The 17,839-nt window shown below is 39.6% G+C and overlaps 1 protein-coding gene across 1 annotated transcript in view; it reads right to left on the reverse strand.

Moving 5' to 3' along the window:
- The window catches only part of LOC122925877, a 43,695-nt gene that overhangs the window by 638 nt on the left and 25,218 nt on the right, over positions 1–17,839 (reverse strand). The window contains exons 2-3 of the mRNA XM_044277225.1: positions 4,147–4,337; positions 1,419–1,572 (exon numbers count right to left, since the gene is read on the reverse strand). Coding sequence (XP_044133160.1) covers positions 1,419–1,572; positions 4,147–4,337 — 345 coding nt within the window. The remainder of the gene's footprint in view (positions 1–1,418; positions 1,573–4,146; positions 4,338–17,839) is intronic.

Here is a 17,839-nt window from a genome sequence, read left to right on the forward strand (position 1 = left end):
TGAGAAATAATTTTTAAAGTTTTATTAAAGTTAATTATTCAAGGAAATCAAAAAATCCAATTAGATTATTATTTGACAAACATGCTGATCCTGGAAACGTCTAGCAGTTTCAGAGTTATTACAAACAAACTTACATCCAATGGTATATTCTAGGCACGCTCAGCCAGCGGCCATCAAGCTATTGTCCAACTAAAACTCCCACGTTGGACTGCTGTGAGCTGATAGCTGTATGCTGTTCTGGCATGCTGGTAGTTGTAGTTTGGCATCAGCTGGAGGGCCACAGGTTGAGCATGCCTGGTTTATTATAACATACAGGCTCTCTCAGGGTGTTGGGAACGATTCAAGTTACAAATTCCCATTGGATTTGCGAAAACTCAAATCCAATGGTATATTAATAGGGACTCCTGGCTTTACATTGAAAGGCGATGTGAAATGGATCCGTTTACAATTGCACCATATTGTGTAACTGCAAAAGGATCCGTACACATTTACTTACATTGTACCTCAGGACGGATCCCTTTGGTTCGGCACCTCAAGGAGCACCACAAAATTCAGCATACATCATCTAGATGCCCGCCTCCGGAGCAGAAAGAGGCATGATGGTGCAAAATGTATGCATTCTAAATGGAACTATATTCAATCAAAATGCATAGTTCCCGAACTGATCATTCGTGGACCGCTTCATAGAGCCTTAAAAAAATGATGCAGTCTATATGGACGCGGATCCGCTGAGACTGCATCAGTCTGGCGGCGTTCTCCCTCCGCTCCGCTCGCCTCCGCACGGCCAGGCGGACAGCTGACCGCTGTTTGCAGCGTTCGGGTGTCCGCCTGGCCGTGCGGAGGCGTGCGGATCCGTCCAGACTTACAATGTAAGTCAATGGGAACGGATCCGCTTGAAGATGACACCATATGGCTCAATCTTCAAGCGGATCCGTCCCCCATTGACTAAACATTGAAGGTCTGAACGGATCCGCTCAGGCATCTTGCGCACTTATACATTTTTCAAAGTTATTAATGCAGACGGATCCGTACTGAACGGAGCCTCCGTCTGCATTAATATAATCGGATCCGTTCCGAAGGGATCCGATCAAGCGCTAGTGTGAAAGTAGACTAAAGTCAATGGGGACGGATCCGCTTGAAGATGACACCATATGGCTCAATCTTCAAGCGGATCCGTCCCCCATTGACTTTCAATTTAAAAGTCTGGACGGATCCGCTCAGGCTAATTTCACACTTTTCTTTTTTTTGCGAATATAATGCAGACGGATCCGTTCAGAACAGAGCCTACGTCGTTATTATTATGATTGGATCCGTTCAGAACGGATCCGATCGAACGCTAGTGTGAAAGTAGCCTGAAGGCACCAAACTATAATCATCAAGGTGACATTGAAATTTTATCTTTAAAAAACATTACTTACGGTCGAGTTTCCATGATTGGGCGCAAGAACTGGAGGTTGGCCGTATACAAATATGGCTTTTTGGCCAAGGAACCGTCGCCACTTCTTTGGCGCTGATTCATTTCGCGCTTAAACTGGTCCCGGCACGAGTACCAGCGGTTTTTAATTTTGCTGACTAGGTAAAAAAAACAAAAAAACAACAACATATACAGACGTGGACAAAATTGTTGGTACCCTTTGGTCAATGAAAGAAAAAGTCACAATGGTCACAGAAATAACTTTAATCTGACAAAAGTAATAATAAATTAAAATTCTATAAATGTTAACCAATGAAAGTCAGACATTGTTTTTCAACCATGCTTCAACAGAATTATGTAAAAAAATAAACTCATGAAACAGGCATGGACAAAAATGATGGTACCCCTAACTTAATATTTTGTTGCGCAACCTTTTGAGGCAATCACTGCAATCAAACGCTTCCTGTAACTGTCAATGAGACATCTGCACCTCTCAGCAGGTATTTTGGCCCACTCCTCATGAGCAAACTGCTCCAGTTGTGTCCGGTTTGAAGGGTGCCTTTTCCAGACTGCATGTTTCAGCTCCTTCCAAAGATGCTCAATAGGATTGAGGTCAGGGCTCATAGAAGGCCACTTTAGAATAGTCCAATTTTTTCCTCTTAGCCATTCTTGGGTGTTTTTAGCGGTGTGTTTTGGGTCATTGTCCTGTTGCAAGACCCATGACCTGCGACTGAGACCAAGCTTTCTGACACTGGCTAGTACATTTCTCTCTAGAATTCCTTGATAGTCTTGAGATTTCATTGTACCCTGCACAGATTCAAGACACCCTGTGCCAGACGCAGCAAAGCAGCCCCAGAACATAACAGAGCCTCCTCCATGTTTCACAGTAGGGACAGTGTTCTTTTCTTGATATGCTTCATTTTTTCGTCTGTGAACATACAGCTGATGTGCCTTGGCAAAAACTTCGATTTTTGTCTCATCTGTCCACAGGACATTCTCCCAGAAGCTTTGTGGCTTGTCAACATGTAGTTTGGCATATTCCAGTCTTGCTTTTTATGATTCGTTTTCAACAATGGTGTCCTCCTTGGTCGTCTCCCATGTAGTCCACTTTGGCTCAAACAACGACGGATGGTGCGATCTGACACTGATGTTCCTTGAGCATGAAGTTCACCTTGAATCTCTTTAGAAGTCTTTCTAGGCTCTTTTGTTACCATTCGGATTATCCGTCTCTTAGATTTGTCATCAATTTTCCTCCTGCGGCCACGTCCAGGGAGGTTGGCTACAGTCCCATGGATCTTAAACTTATGAATAATATGTGCAACTGTACTCACAGGAACATCTAGTTGCTTGGAGATGGTCTTATAGCCTTTACCTTTAACATGCTTGTCTATAATTTTCTTTCTGATCTCTTGAGACAGCTCTTTCCTTTGCTTCCTCTGGTCCATGTCGAGTGTGGTACACACCATATCACCAAACAACACAGTGATTACCTGGAGCCATATATATAGGCCCAATGGCTGATTACAAGGTTGTAGACACCTGTGATGCTAATTAGTGGACACACCTTGAATTAACATGTCCCTTTGGTCACATTATGTTCTGTGTTTTCTAGGGGTACCATCATTTTTGTCCATGCCTGTTTCATGAGTTTATTTTTTTACATAATTCTGTTGAAGCATGGTTGAAAAACAATGTCTGACTTTCATTGGTTAACATTTATAGAATTTTAATTTATTATTACTTTTGTCAGATTAAAGTTATTTCTGTGACCATTGTGACTTTTTCTTTCATTGACCAAAGGGTACCAACAATTTTGTCCACGTCTGTATTTAAAATTTTCAAGAATAAAAAAAAAAAAAAAACATATCTGAGATTTAAACAGTATTCAAACACTCATCTCCTCAATTTATTTACTGTATTATCTGTAAGGCAGGCATGCACTACCTCAGGCCCTCATGCTGTTTCCAAACTACAACTCCCAGCATTTCTGCACAGGCGACAGCTATCAGCCTATAGCATGGCATGTTAGGAGTTGTAGATTGTCCAAAGCTGGATGGCCACACCTAGAGCAGCCATGCTCTAAGGAGTTAACATGTTTGCAAGGCCTCAAAAAAAAGTAGCCATATGCAGCTGTTTAATAATGCCTTGCTATGCATAGGTTTGCAAAGTAAAAATCTAGGACTGGGGGCTTAAAATGTTTGCAAACCAGCAAAAAAGCATGCATATGCAGCTGTATATTAATGAGTTGCTATGCACAGGTTTCCAAAGTAGAAATCTAGGACGGGGGGGGGGGGGGGGGTTAAAATGTTTGCAAACCAGTAAAAAAGCATGCATATGCAGATGTGTAGTAATGCCTTGCTATGCACAGGTTTCCAAAGTAAAAATCTAGGACGGGGGGGTTAAAATGTTTGCAAACCAGTAAAAAAGCATGCATATGCAGATGTGTAGTAATGCCTTGCTATGCACAGGTTTGCAAAGTAAAATTCAAAGACGTAAGGATTTGAATAGTTTGCAAAGCCAAACAAAGCAAGAATATGCAGCTGGATCTTTATGCTATATGGAAAGCATGGTCAGTCTGCTGCTCTCCAAATGCTGAAAAACTACTACTCTACACAGCACGTCATAGGAGGAGTAGTAGTAGTTTGTAGAGCCATAGTTTTCACATTCCTGAATACATGCACTTCATACAAGAAATATGACAGCAGACATAAATACATATATAAATTACTCACTGATGATGTGCCGCTTCTTTGAGTCTGCTTTGGAAAATTCCCCATCTAATTCCTGAGCGATCTCTTCCCAGGACCTATCCTTCAGGACTCGGTCATGGTAGGAGTCCAATCGCGTATCCCATAGGTTGGGCCGCTCTTCTATCAGGGTAATTAAACGCTCCACATCATAGACTGGCATCTTGCCAACTTTTCTATCCAGACAGATTCAAAAAAAAGATGATCCAGCTCTGCCAAGCCCTTCCCCTTTGGTTTCTGTGGGCAGGATTTAATTTCCAGGAACGGAATCCGCAAAAAACGGATGACATACGGAATGACATCCGAATATCTTCCGTTTTTTGCGGAACCATTGACTTTGCATTGTACCAGGATCCGATTTTTCAGGAACATAATAGGACATGTTTTATATTTAAACGGACATGCGGAACGGAACAACGGAAACGGACAGCACACATTGTGCTGTCCGATTTTTTCCAGGACCCATTGAAAATGAATGGGTCCAGATCTGGTCCTGATCTGTTCCTGAAAAAACGGAACAGATCAGGAAAGAAAAAACGGACGTGTGAATGGACCCTTAAATGAATAAATTACAAGTTATACTGAATCTTTCCCAACAAAACCATATATCAATCTGCTCAGCTCCTCCTGTTCTGCAGCTTACATTACTTTTTCATGGTGACAGGCTCCCTTTAAGTGCATGCATTATGTATCAATGAAGAGTGGCCATAATTTCCTCTGTTGGACCTAAGGAATCCAAGGTATGAAGCTGGTAAATTAAGGTAGAAAAGGAAACAAGTCAGCTAATTTGATTCTCAATGAAAAACTCCACTTGTATATAACACAGTATATTAGGCTTCTTGTGTACTGTGTACTCAAGTGTAATGTGTGAAAAGACAAAGTCAAACGTGCCTAGTTAAACTACATCTAAATGCATAATATACATTGCTTATAGGCAATATTTCAGGAAGGTGTTAAAATGGTAATGATTGAGCTGAAAACTGATAGTGTTGTAATATTTTGAAGCCATTTGTAGATCTGACAGATATTGCTTTGAGCCTCTTTTATGTGTCTTTTAAAGAGTGCCCTGTAAGCTAACCTAAAAAAATAGGGAATGAGCAGCTGGGAGCCATGGAAGAAAACAAACAGACTTGACAGCTACTTTATAAGATCAAGTGAATTTTACCAAGGCTACAGATGCAGCTGTTTATTATTTTTCATTTGCTCTTCTAGGCTTTTTAAAAGAGAATCTGCAATGGTGACGTCAAATTGTGAGCAGATTAATGTTTCCTCCGGGACCAGTGGAACTATAGGAAAGTGAACAATGTTATTCCCCACTCCATTAAATAAGAGTTAGATTATTTTTATTCATCAAACTTACATTACATTGTGAATCTGTTGGCTGTTATCCATAAGAGAACTTTCATTAGCCAAGCATCTTATATAATAGCTACATTTGTTCCTCTGTTGTAAATGCAAATGTCAGGAGCATAAATAGACTACCAGTGCCAACATAGATATATTAAATAGTGAAAATTATGCAGAAATTGAAATAAAAATACATAACAATTCAACTCAAATAATTTAAATTGGCTATTACAGGGTGAACAAATTGACTTGTAACAAGGTACTAAAAATACTATATTTAAGACTAAAGATCTGTGAATAGTGCAACATTTGATAGACTGAATCATCAGAACCAAGTGTCCTATTCAAATTGGGTCCAAATCGATTTTACCCAACCTCACTTTTGGATATTTTCAATCAACATGACTTTTTTTAAATATCAACAATGGTGTACATGCTCATTACACTACAATGAATAAAGATACGGCCAAATGGTCAAGATTCTGAATGCAGTCTTGGAAGCCAAAACCAGGCATGTCCTTAATATCTTTTATAATCCACTCCTGATTTTGGCATTACTACATCAGGAAACCTGAACGTGTGGGTGTACACCAACACAATATATAAGCATTAGGAAGCCCATAACATTCAACCTTTGCCTAAACTCAGTGTCAGACGAGTACCAGAGTATACTTCAGTGGGCCCAGTCTCTAATACTATAGTGGTCCATAAAGGTCCAGGACAAAAAAATCCTTTGGAGCTGCCTTTGGAGCCAGTGATTTACCACTAGGATCTATTTCTCTGAATCAAAACCTATTAGACTTTACTGATTACATGGGGGTTGGGCCCAAATAATAATTTCCTCTGGTGTGTCCAAAGAATTCCAGTCCAACCCTGTCTGAACTTAACACTTTTACAGGAACTGTTCACATCTAGAGATGAGCGAATCGAAGTTGACGAAGTCCAATTCTTTCCGAATTTCAGGAAAAAATTTATTCTGAACGAAAGCAAATTTCCTCGCGCTTCGTGGTAGCGAATCACAGTTTTTCATAACATGGCGGCCAGCTGGCTACAATGGTGGCCAAAATGACGGCTAAACGTGTGAGGACATGGGGCAAGGAACTCTGGGAAGGCGGAATGACCCATAATGCCTTGCATGCAGCAATCAGCAGCCAGCCCGGTGATGTCACAGCCCTATAAATACGGCTGCCATCTTAGAGTCTGCCATTCACTATCATACTTTGTTCAGCGACAGATGTGTATGCAAGTGCTAGGGAGAGTGAAAGAAAAACTAATTGTAAAAAAAAAATAGGTAAGAAGCAGTTTACTAGTGCAGGGAAAGGATAGTGAGAGGAATTATTTCACAGGCAGGGAGAGACGTGTGCAGATGCTAGGGAGAGTTATAGGAAAATCCTCATTGTGAAAACAAGCGATTTACAAGTGCAGGGAAAAATTACTTGGGGATCCAGATAGTCTCATAATACAGCTCTGTCATTCCAGCAATTAGTTATTGGGGTGCAAGTGCTATGTTAGAAGCCTTTAGGGGCTTCTATCTGTGGAAAAGATAAATATATACGCTGATATCATTTAGTGGCCTATTTCAATACAATACGAGAAATATTCAAGCAGGTCACGTTTGTTATTTGTGCTAAAAGTGTTTATTGCCATATTTCTAGAGAAAAAGAGAAAATTAGACTAAGTTCATATTCGCTGTTATTTGCGCTAAAAGCGTTTCTTGTCATATTTCACTAGAATTGAAAAAAATAAACGAAGGTCACATTTGGAGTTATTTGTGCTAAAAGCGTTTATTGTCATATTTCTAGAGAAAAAGAGAAAAATATTCGCAGTTCACATTTTCTGTTATTTATTTAGAAATCGTTTAGTGGCCTATTTAGTCCAATACGAGAAATATAAAGGCAGTTCACTTTTTCTGTTTACGCTGAAATCGTTTTGTTTCCAATTTCAAATCCTTTAGTTGTCTTTCTTAGTAAAAAAGAAAAATATATTTGGGATTTTTAGGGGTGTTTTAGTTTAATTTATTTAGTTCAGCTAAAAGTATGTAAGACGAGAAGTGCCAGGCCCTGCACAGGGGAGTGTCAGAGGCGCAAATGATTCTGGCGCAGGCACAGGTCACAGCAAAGTAAGGGGGCATAGCAACAGGGGTTTCTTCCCAAGGACTCAGGTCCACATGTCAGCTAGTGGTCGTGTCTTGACCAGCAACCCAGGGGTTCTTGATTGGTTGTAAAACAGAAGTAACAGCTCACGATCCTTTACGCTGCACAGGAAGGGGCAATCCCCAGATCAAATTCAGCAAAAAAGGTCCCAGCAGACGTTCTAGTTTTCAATCAGTTGTATTCTTTTATTGTGACTAACAAAGTAATAACAGGATGTGTCTCGGCCCGTCCAGCCGTTCCTCAACTGCATGATGACAATGAAAGCCTGGTTACATTTATAAGTGCAGGATCACCTGGTCATGACATCATCAGCTGATTAAACAAACAGGAAATTACATATAGAAAATGACATATATAACATAATAGAGTGTCCATACTTATTTCAAATCATGTTATTCTTCAGGCCCAAAAACCATCGGCTATCAGCGCGGTATTGCAGTCTGTGAACAAAACACTCCAAATTATACACTATTAAAACACATAATCTCATAGTCCTATTCATCCCCTTGGGTTGTAGAGTATCCAATGTGTGGATCCAGTATGCCTCCCTTCTAAGTAATAATTTTTTCAAATCACCTCCCCTTCTTGGTTGATAAATCCGCTCTATAGTTTGGAATTTTAATTGTGAGCACAGGGAGTGCTGTCCGCATCGGCCCCATTAAAGTAAATGTGTCCGCATTCAAGACGCAAAAACTGCGTTTCGGAAGCAGAGGTAATAGAATAGATTCACCAGCTTTAGGATTTGCAGTGATTCAGAGGGAGTCACATATTTTTAAATTCAATAAACCTGCTGCATTATTTTAAAGAATGATCACAGAGCACAAACTATGCAGTCTCTAAAAAGTTAAATCACAAAATCACTTTACTCATTTTGAAATTTTGAAGTAAAGATTGTCTGTGTTATCTGTCCACCAGGAAAAGACTGTAATTACAAGTGAGCGCTTTCTAGGCCTTTAGCAACTGGCTGAAATATTGTAGAAAAGGTCACTAAATATTTTGCCAGCTACAGTCATGGTAGACTGAAACGCCCTTAGGCCTTTAAATACAGTTTGCGGCTCAATAATACCAGTAATATTCCAAGTCATGCTTGGTTCTACAACATGAAGAAAATGAAAAGTTCAAAAATTCTCATCTGTTTAATTGTATAAAATTCTGGCAATTTTAAAATGTCATAATAAACTTGAAACATGAATTTTGGTGTATGCCGATGTTTAGGTTATCGCTAGCCAAGTTCTGATTTATTTCTATTGTACCTGACACGTTTATTCCATATACAGTTTTCATGTACAGAAGTTTTCCCACAAAGCTTAAAATGTATATGTAGCTTTTTCATGGAAAAAATTCTTTCAGATGTGTATCTATGTACTTTGAGAGGCTCAAGTTGCTCTATTTTGTTGGCTGATTTTGCTGTTGCTTCTTTTTAATTGCAAGACATACTTTCTTTGACTTTTACGTATCTGGAGCTGCAGGTTCTGAGCTCTGTAGATATTTCCTGTGAAGGTCTCTCTTAAAGAGGTAGCCCAGCTTTCAAATAATTTTGGGCACAATCCCTTCGTCAAACCTGAGGAGGGAACTCTCTCACTGAGATTGACTTCCAGGGAGGGTTGACAGAAAAGCAGGGCTTCCTAGATGTTTGTGAGAGGGAAAAAATTCTGCTGTATAAGAGCTAATATTGTTGTCAATTGTGTCAGACAGCTTCTTCTTTCCTTTCCAGTGTCTGACAAGGCAAAGACGGCAAACATTTCCTGGATGGAAGATTGCATTTTTGGCTAGAGGTATGATGTACCTTGCATATTTGTCTTTTTGTTTGCATATTCCATATTGAACAGCCACCGTATAGTGATTACTATTTTATATGAACAATCACATTACCAAAAATCCTAAAATTTTTAAAATACGAAAAAGTTTAGAAAAGTATAAAGTCACTAGCTAAGGCTACTTTCACACTGGCGTTTCTGGGTCCACGTGTCAGATCCGTTTCAGGGCTCTCACAAGCGGCCCAAAACGGATCAGTTCAGCCCCAATGCATTCTGAATGGATAAGGATTCGTTCAGAATGCATCAGTTTGCCTCCGTTCAGACTCCATTCCGCTTTGGAGGCGGACACCAAAATGCTGATCCGTTTGCATTATCATGAACAAAATTTTTTTTTTTTTTTTTTTGTTCATGGTAATGCAAACGGATCCGTTCAGAACGGATACAAGCGTTTGCATTATAGGTGCGGATCCGTCTGTACAGATACCAGACGGATCCGCACCTAACGCAGGTGTAAAAGTAGCCTAACATTCACAGAGAACATTTTTGTATTGCTTCAAACTAGGACAAGCTAAATGGATTAACCATGTCACAAATAGAAGTAAGCAAATAGAATTAAAAAAATTCCCCCAAAAATCGGATTTTGAATTTTAAGCACTTGTGATTATTTCCAAACAAACTGCTCGAAATGGCAGCCACCATTTCACAGCCAAGAGGTATTTTTTTTATTTTTGGACCATTTTTTTATTTAAAAGAAAACAGACACTGCAGCGTGCCACCTGCTTCCATTTGTTTAACCAAAGCCATCTCACTGTCACTTTGACATTATTAATGCTGTTTTGTACGATACATACCCCTGCACTGATCGAGTGCTCGCGGTTCCTGTGCCCGCCCAATCAGCAAACCGTACTATTACGGTGGTTTGCAGTAAGTCACTTCATGCTGTTCCGAAATAGTGTGGAAGATGTCAGGAAGGGACATCTTCGTGCCCTTGAATTAACAGACCATTTGGAAGGGACATCTAGAGTAAAATCACATGGTGCACATCATCCACATGTTGAGAAAAAATCTGCAGTGTAGATTTGTTTGTAGTGTGGATTTAAAATCTTAGGCATGTCAATTTATTGTTGAATATTTCCACTGTGGATGTACAGTGGCTGTACATTTATGCAGATTTCTCATTATTCTGGAAACACTGGCCAGGTTCACTGCATTCTAAAATCTTGGTGCATTTTGGTGCAAAATATCACATCTAGTGGTTTTTTGCCACTGAATGACAAGAATCGCGGTTTAGTTCTAAAGGAGTGTAGGTTAGTGGGGAAAGTTACACGGCCTAAAATATGCTCTAGATACAGTAAGACAGCTAAAAGTTGTCTTCAATTTTTAGACAGGTCATCTATAGATTTGCCAGATTTATTATACAACCTGATACACTGTGATAATCCTGGCACATTTAAAGACTACGTGGGGGAATATATTTGTAGTACCCCAGAGCGGGCACTACCATTCCTTTACCCTGCTACTGTCTCTAATGGCTAACAAATAATGTAACGTGTATTAATTCCAGGTCCTCTGATACTATGCCTTAATAATATTGCTATGTAACTGTTATGTATTGTTATTGCATGCACTGTGCCTAGTTGTCCAGAAGTTGGCAGTGTATCTGGCAGACGGAGATCTTTAGATAGAATAGAACTTACCATTCCATTCTTCCCCCTTTTGGTCAGAAGTGGGTTAGTCCTTCCTACCAAGGGAGGGGTAGCAGGAAGCTATAGGAGTCGATAGGAGAATTGGAAAGAGACAAGACATGGTGCAGTGAGGGGAGCGTTGCCCCCACCTGTACCAAGAGTCTTCCAGAGGAAGCAGCTCATAGAGCACAAAATTCCTTGCAGTTTATAGACCGAGTATTACAACGGGTCAACGGCCAAAGGTACCCCACTCAAAGGTACCAGAACTCTTAGAAAGTCCAGTAGCCAGACTGAAGCCAGAGATTAGCACAGCAGAAAAATATAGCAAGGTATCCAAGTTTGCCTACCAGTTTACCCCAAAACCTGCTGGAACCCAAAAAAAAATCTGGATTCGACTTATTCTCCACCAATTACAACTCTCTTCTTTAAATGCTACAAAGCCTAACCCTGGGGAGTGACGGTATCCAGGCAGGAGATTGGTTGTGGATCTCAGTCCCAGCACCCCCACCGCTCAGCTGTTACCTGCAGTTGTGGTTGAAGTGAACAGTGTAGTTGAAGCGAACAGTGTAAACAGGAAGTAAATGCAGTTCAAATTCCATTCAAGTGGCTGGTAGCTGAGCTGCAGTACCCGAGAATAGCCACTAAACATTGTATGGAGCTGTAGTGTTCTAACTATGTACACTTTTTACTTCCTGGAACTGGGACTGCAGGTAACAGTGTGGGGGTGCTGGATCTATACCGATCTGAAATTGCTGACTTATTCATTAATATCTATGACCAGGAAAACCCCTTCAATGCTGACTAGTCAGCTAACTGTACCTTTCCAGAAGCACACGTTAGGGCAGCATGGTGGCTGAGTGGGTAGTACTAGTGCCTTACAGCGCTGGGGTCCCAGGTTCAAATCAGACCAAGGACAACATCTGACGGTTTCCTCTGGGTACTCCGGTTTCCTCCCACACTCCAAAGACATACTGATAGGGACCTTTCATTGTGAGCCCCATTGGGGACAGCTTGATGCTAATTTCTGTAAAGCGCTGCTGAATATAGCAGCTCTATATAAGTGCATTAAATACATGTCCATAAAACTATGGTAAACTGTATAGTATACCGGTAATGATTCCTGAGCTACAGTATAATATTCCTAAAGCCTTCCCATGAAGAAGATCAAATCCTACCACCTGACATCAGGAAATGTGCATCTAAACGGCAAATTAAGACCACTATGTTCAGATAAAGCTGTTTGAGCCACAATTGCTTTGACATGGGTTGCACTGACCTTTATAGTGCATGTCTGCTTTGAATTAATCTCTATATTTTATTAGCTATTATAAAGTAAGAATTTGAAAGCTATTTTAGTGATTAACATCTAGCTCAATTTTTTATGCAGCTGCAACCAGCATGTGTCAGCCCTCCCTTTGCTTCTATTAAAAAACAAGCATACTGTTTAATTGTTGCATTAGTATATTATTATCTAAGCAAGATAATGTATACAGTATGTTTGTGCTATGTTTTATACTATATTTGATATATATTTCTTTGTAATTGTACCATTTAACATGTAGGTTACACACAAATGTTGAAAATTTCTGTGTGACAGCCATTTAAGTGCCAATTGGTTTTAGCACCAATTAAAGTCTATAGGGCTATTCACATGGCTGTTTTTTTTTAACGGCCAGTGAATAGTGGACATCAAAAATAGGGCATGTCCTATTTCTGGGCATTTTCACGACCAGACGGACCCCATTGAAATGGAACCATTTTTAACGGCCGCTTAAACAGGAGTGCACTGATCTAATGGCTGTTAAAAACGGGGTTAAAAAAATCATTCACCTCATCCACTTCCACACACAGAGGTAGTTTCTGTTCTACTGATTGTGGGACCTGCGCTAAGCATAATGACATCACCACGCGATTATGCTGGGGCACACAGTGGCGTCATCATGCTTAGTGCAGGTTCTTTGGCAGGTCCTTCACAATCAAGAGCGAAGCTACTGCCCCCGTGTGTGCAAGTGGATGAGGTGGGTAATTTTTGTTTTATTTGCAAAAAAAAAACAACATTTGAGCTGAGGACCGCTATAGGGGACATTGGGAGCTACTATTGGAGACATTATTACTGCTGAGGCCATTATGGGATACCTTATTACTGTTGGGGGCCATTATGTATACTGCAGGGGTTGGGAATTTATTTAGAATAAACTATGAAATTCGTACATTTTTAACAGCCATGAAAACTGATGCAATACGAATGCATAACACCCATTAAAACGGACAGGGGGCAAGAAAATGGATGCGCAAATGGTTGAAAAATGACCATGAAAAACTGACAGTGTGTCCGTTTTTAACTGCCGTATGCATGAAGCTTGTGGTATAGTTATATGTTCCCTGCTTTGATATTCATCTGAATTATGTTTGTAGAAATCTGTGTTCAGTACATGCTGCAGAACTAACCCAATTCAGATGCATGGAATTGATTTCCATGTGAATATGTGAATTTGGATCTTTTGGGCAGCAAGATGTGTATTAACATGTGAAGGTTGATCCTACTATTGTCTATATCTATAACATAACTGAGTGGAACATATTCAAGGGGCCTGCTGGTAAAGGTTAAAGAGAAGTTTCAGCAAATAATGCTTATTAAGTTTGAGATTCCCTATATACCTTGAGTATCAATTTCCTATTGTTTTTTGGATCTCTGTTTGTTGTTAGTAATAGTGATGAGCGGCAGGGGTCATATTCGAATTCGTGATATTTCGTGAATATTTTGTAGAATATTTGTCGAATATTTGCGAATTCAAATATTCGTTATATTCTACATTCTTTTTTTTTTTACTCGAAAATCGGCAAGGTAATGATTGCGTAACATGCGAATATTACGCAATCAATAAAGGCGTGGGTCAAAAACGAATATATAGCACTATATTGAATATAGTGCTATATATTCGTTTTTTAGAATATTCATCATTTTTTTCCATCTGAAGGGAACACTGAACACTGTTCACTTCAGATGGAAAAAAAAGACGAATATTCTAAAAAACTAATATATAGCATTATATTGAATATAGTGCTATATTTTAGTTTTTTAGAATATTCTTATTTCTTTCCATCTGAAGTGAACACTGAACACTGTTCACTTCAGATGGAAGAAAATTAAGAATATTCTAAAAAACTAATATATAGCACTATATTCAATATAGTGCTATATATTTGTTTGTTTTTATATTCGTCATTTTTTTCCATCTGAAGTCATGATTCCTCCCTGGCCCAAAAGCAAGAAGCAGGAAGGAATCATGTGTTCAGATGGAAAAAATGATGAATATTTGATAAAACGAATATATAGCACTATATTCTAAATATTTGCAAATTCTAGAAGTGGCGATATTCGAGATAAAAATTTGCTTTTCGAATATTCGCGCTCAACACTAGTTAGTAAATAGGAAACTTAAGTAATTATATATAGAAGAGCAGGTCTGAAGCAATGTAATGATTATGACACTTCACAGCTAGTTACAGTAGCAATCTTTACATTGCATGAAATGTTTTTTGTCCAGCCTAAACTCGGTACTCATGCCGGAAAAGTGCCAGATTCCATTTAGTCTATGTGGTCCATCAGTGAACAGCAGTATCTGGCAATGCCAGATAGAACAGAGAACAGCCAACCAGATCAACTAACCGGATATGTGAACTTAGCCTAAATAAATAGTTGCAAGAAACTTTTACTTATCTTTTTCAATGGCTTTTGTGATATGGTATGACAATCATTGGAATTAAGGTGCAGATATATTTGGCTGAGGATTGTGTCTCTTTGCCACATCAGCTTTTTCTACCTCTACAGGACCTACCTACACAGCAAACAACTAGGCTCCTTGAGCAGGACAGTTTCTAGGCAATATTGCCAACGAGGCAAACATCAAAAAAGCCACTCCCCACACACACCTGCATATAGAAAGCGAATGTAGGAATTTCACTCTCTATATTACAAACCGGATTCTCAAAAAGGTGGGACACTAAACAAATTGTGAATAAAAACTGAATGCAATGATGTGGAGATGGCAAATGTCAATATTTTATTTGTAATAGAACGTAGATGACAGATCAAACGTTTAATCCGAGTAAATGTATCATTTTAAAGGAAAAATACGTTGATTCAAATTTTCACGGTGTCAACAAATCCCCAAAAAGTTGGGACAAGTAGCATTAAGAGGCTGGAAAAAGTAAATTTGAGCATAACGAAGAGCTGGAAGACCAATTAACACTAATTAGGTCAATTGGCAACATGATTGGGTATAAAAAGAGCTTCTCAGAGTGGTAGTGTCTCTCAGAAGTCAAGATGGGTAGAGGATCACCAATTCCCACAATGTTGCGCAGAAAGATAGTGGAGCAATATCAGAAAGGTGTTACCCAGCGAAAAATTGCAAAGACTTTGCATCTATCATCATCAACTGTGCATAACATCATCCGAAGATTCAGAGAATCTGGAACAATCTCTGTGCGTAAGGGTCAAGGCCATAAAACCATACTGGATGCCCGTGATCTCCGGGCCCTTAAACGACACTGCACCACAAACAGGAATGCTACTGTAAAGGAAATCACAGAATGGGCTCAGGAATACTTCCAGAAACCATTGTCAGTGAATACAATCCACCTTGCCATCCGCCGTTGCCAGCTGAAACTCTACAGTGCAAAGAAGAAGCCATTTCTAAGCAAGATCCACAAGCTCAGGCGTTTTCACTGGGCCAGGGATCATTTAAAATGGAGTGTGGCAAAATGGAAGACTGTTCTGTGGTCAGACGAGTCACGATTCGAAGTTCTTTTTGGAAATCTGGGACGCCATGTCATCCGGACCAAAGAGGACAAGGACAACCCAAGTTGTTATCAACACTCAGTTCAGAAGCCTGCATCTCTGATGGTATGGGGTTGCATGAGTGCGTGTGGCATGGGCAGCTTGCATGTCTGGAAAGGCACCATCAATGCAGAAAAATATATTCAGGTTCTAGAACAACATATGCTCCCATCCAGACATCATCTCTTTCAGGGAAGACCCTGCATTTTTTAACAAGATAATGCCAGACCACATTCTGCATCAATCACAACATCATGGCTGCGTAGGAGAAGGATCCGGGTACTGAAAAGGCCAGTCTGCAGTCCAGATCTTTCACCTATAGAGAACATTTGGCGCATCATAAAGAGGAAGGTGCAACAAAGAAGGCCCAAGACGATTGAACAGTTAGAGGCCTGTATTAGACAAGAATGGGAGAGCATTCCTATTTCTAAACTTGAGAAACTGGTCTCCTCGGTCCCCAGACGTCTGTTGAGTGTTGTAAGAAGAAGGGGAGAATGGCCTTGTCCCAACTTTTTGGGGATTTGTTGACACCATGAAATTCTGATTCAACATATTTTTCCCTTAAAATGGTACATTTTCTCAGTTTAAACTTTTGTTCCGTGATTTATGTTCTATTCTGAATAAAATATTAGAAGTTGGCACCTCCACATCATTGCATTCAGTTTTTATTCACGATTTGTATAGTGTTCCAACTTTTTTGGAATCCGGTTTGTAGAAAAAAGTGATACACTTCTCAGGGGGAACACACACTAGCTTAATGCTCCCCCCTCAAGAACTGGGAACGTTAAATGACAACCAATAACATCCCCCAAGAACTAGGAAAGTTGAGTTACACCTATGTCATAGGCTCTGTTACAAGAACCTGTCAGCAGTTCCTTCAGATTCCACAGAGAGATTAGCACAACCTGCAGCACTAATCTTTCTGTCAAAAAGACAGACACCACATTAGGACCCATGATGGATCACTGTTACTATTTAAATTACATTCTGCAGCACCACTTACATCTTACATCCTGTGACATCTCCTCTGATTATCTCTTTATTCACCTTCTCCATTTGTTCCAGACTGCCATGATAACTTATTTCAGCCATGTCTTGTCTCTGCAGTTTCACATCTTCATCAGCTTCCTACTTTTCGATCATCCTCTCCACCTTCTGAAAATCTCATCCTGCCACCCCTAATACTGTGACCACTGTACTCCTCAGTATTCCAGAAACCAATAATCCCCTGAAACTACTAGTAAAACACAGATAGTGCCGCCTTCAAAAATTTACACACACTGCCTTCCAAAACTATTGTGCAAAAAAACTGACAGTAATATTTCCACAAGCATAGTGTCCACACAAATTATTTTTACTAATCTGGTACTGTTCAAGGGTGGCTCAACAGTAACAGTGCTTCAAAAATGTCCCACCAATAGTAATAATTCTCTCCCAGAGTGCACTTACTAATAACAGTGCCCCAACAGTACCCCCAATAGTAATAATGTCCTCCATTGTTCCCCAAAAGTAATAATGCCCCCAAAGTCCCCAAACTAGTAACCATGTTCTCCATAGTCCCCCGTTAGTAATAAAGCCCACCATAATTCCCTGTAGTAAAAACTACACTTATAATATGTGCCAGTACAAACATAACCTCTTGTAAAGTGTGTAGTACAAAAATGTCCCATATAACATCTGCCAGTACAAAAAATACCCCCTTTTATTTCCCGCAGTAGAACTAATGTCCTCATAGTGTTGCCCCCAGTTATAATAATGATGCCCCCCCCCCATCGTGAAATAATGTGGATTAAGGGGTTAAGTAAATTATAATTCAAGCATAATTAACAAAAAATAAGCTCTAATAATTTTTTTTTTTATTTAATTGCATTTTACAAATTTTTACTGTTGTTTATT

Source organism: Bufo gargarizans, chromosome 2, assembly GCF_014858855.1.
Source record: "Bufo gargarizans isolate SCDJY-AF-19 chromosome 2, ASM1485885v1, whole genome shotgun sequence".
NCBI lineage: Eukaryota > Metazoa > Chordata > Amphibia > Anura > Bufonidae > Bufo > Bufo gargarizans.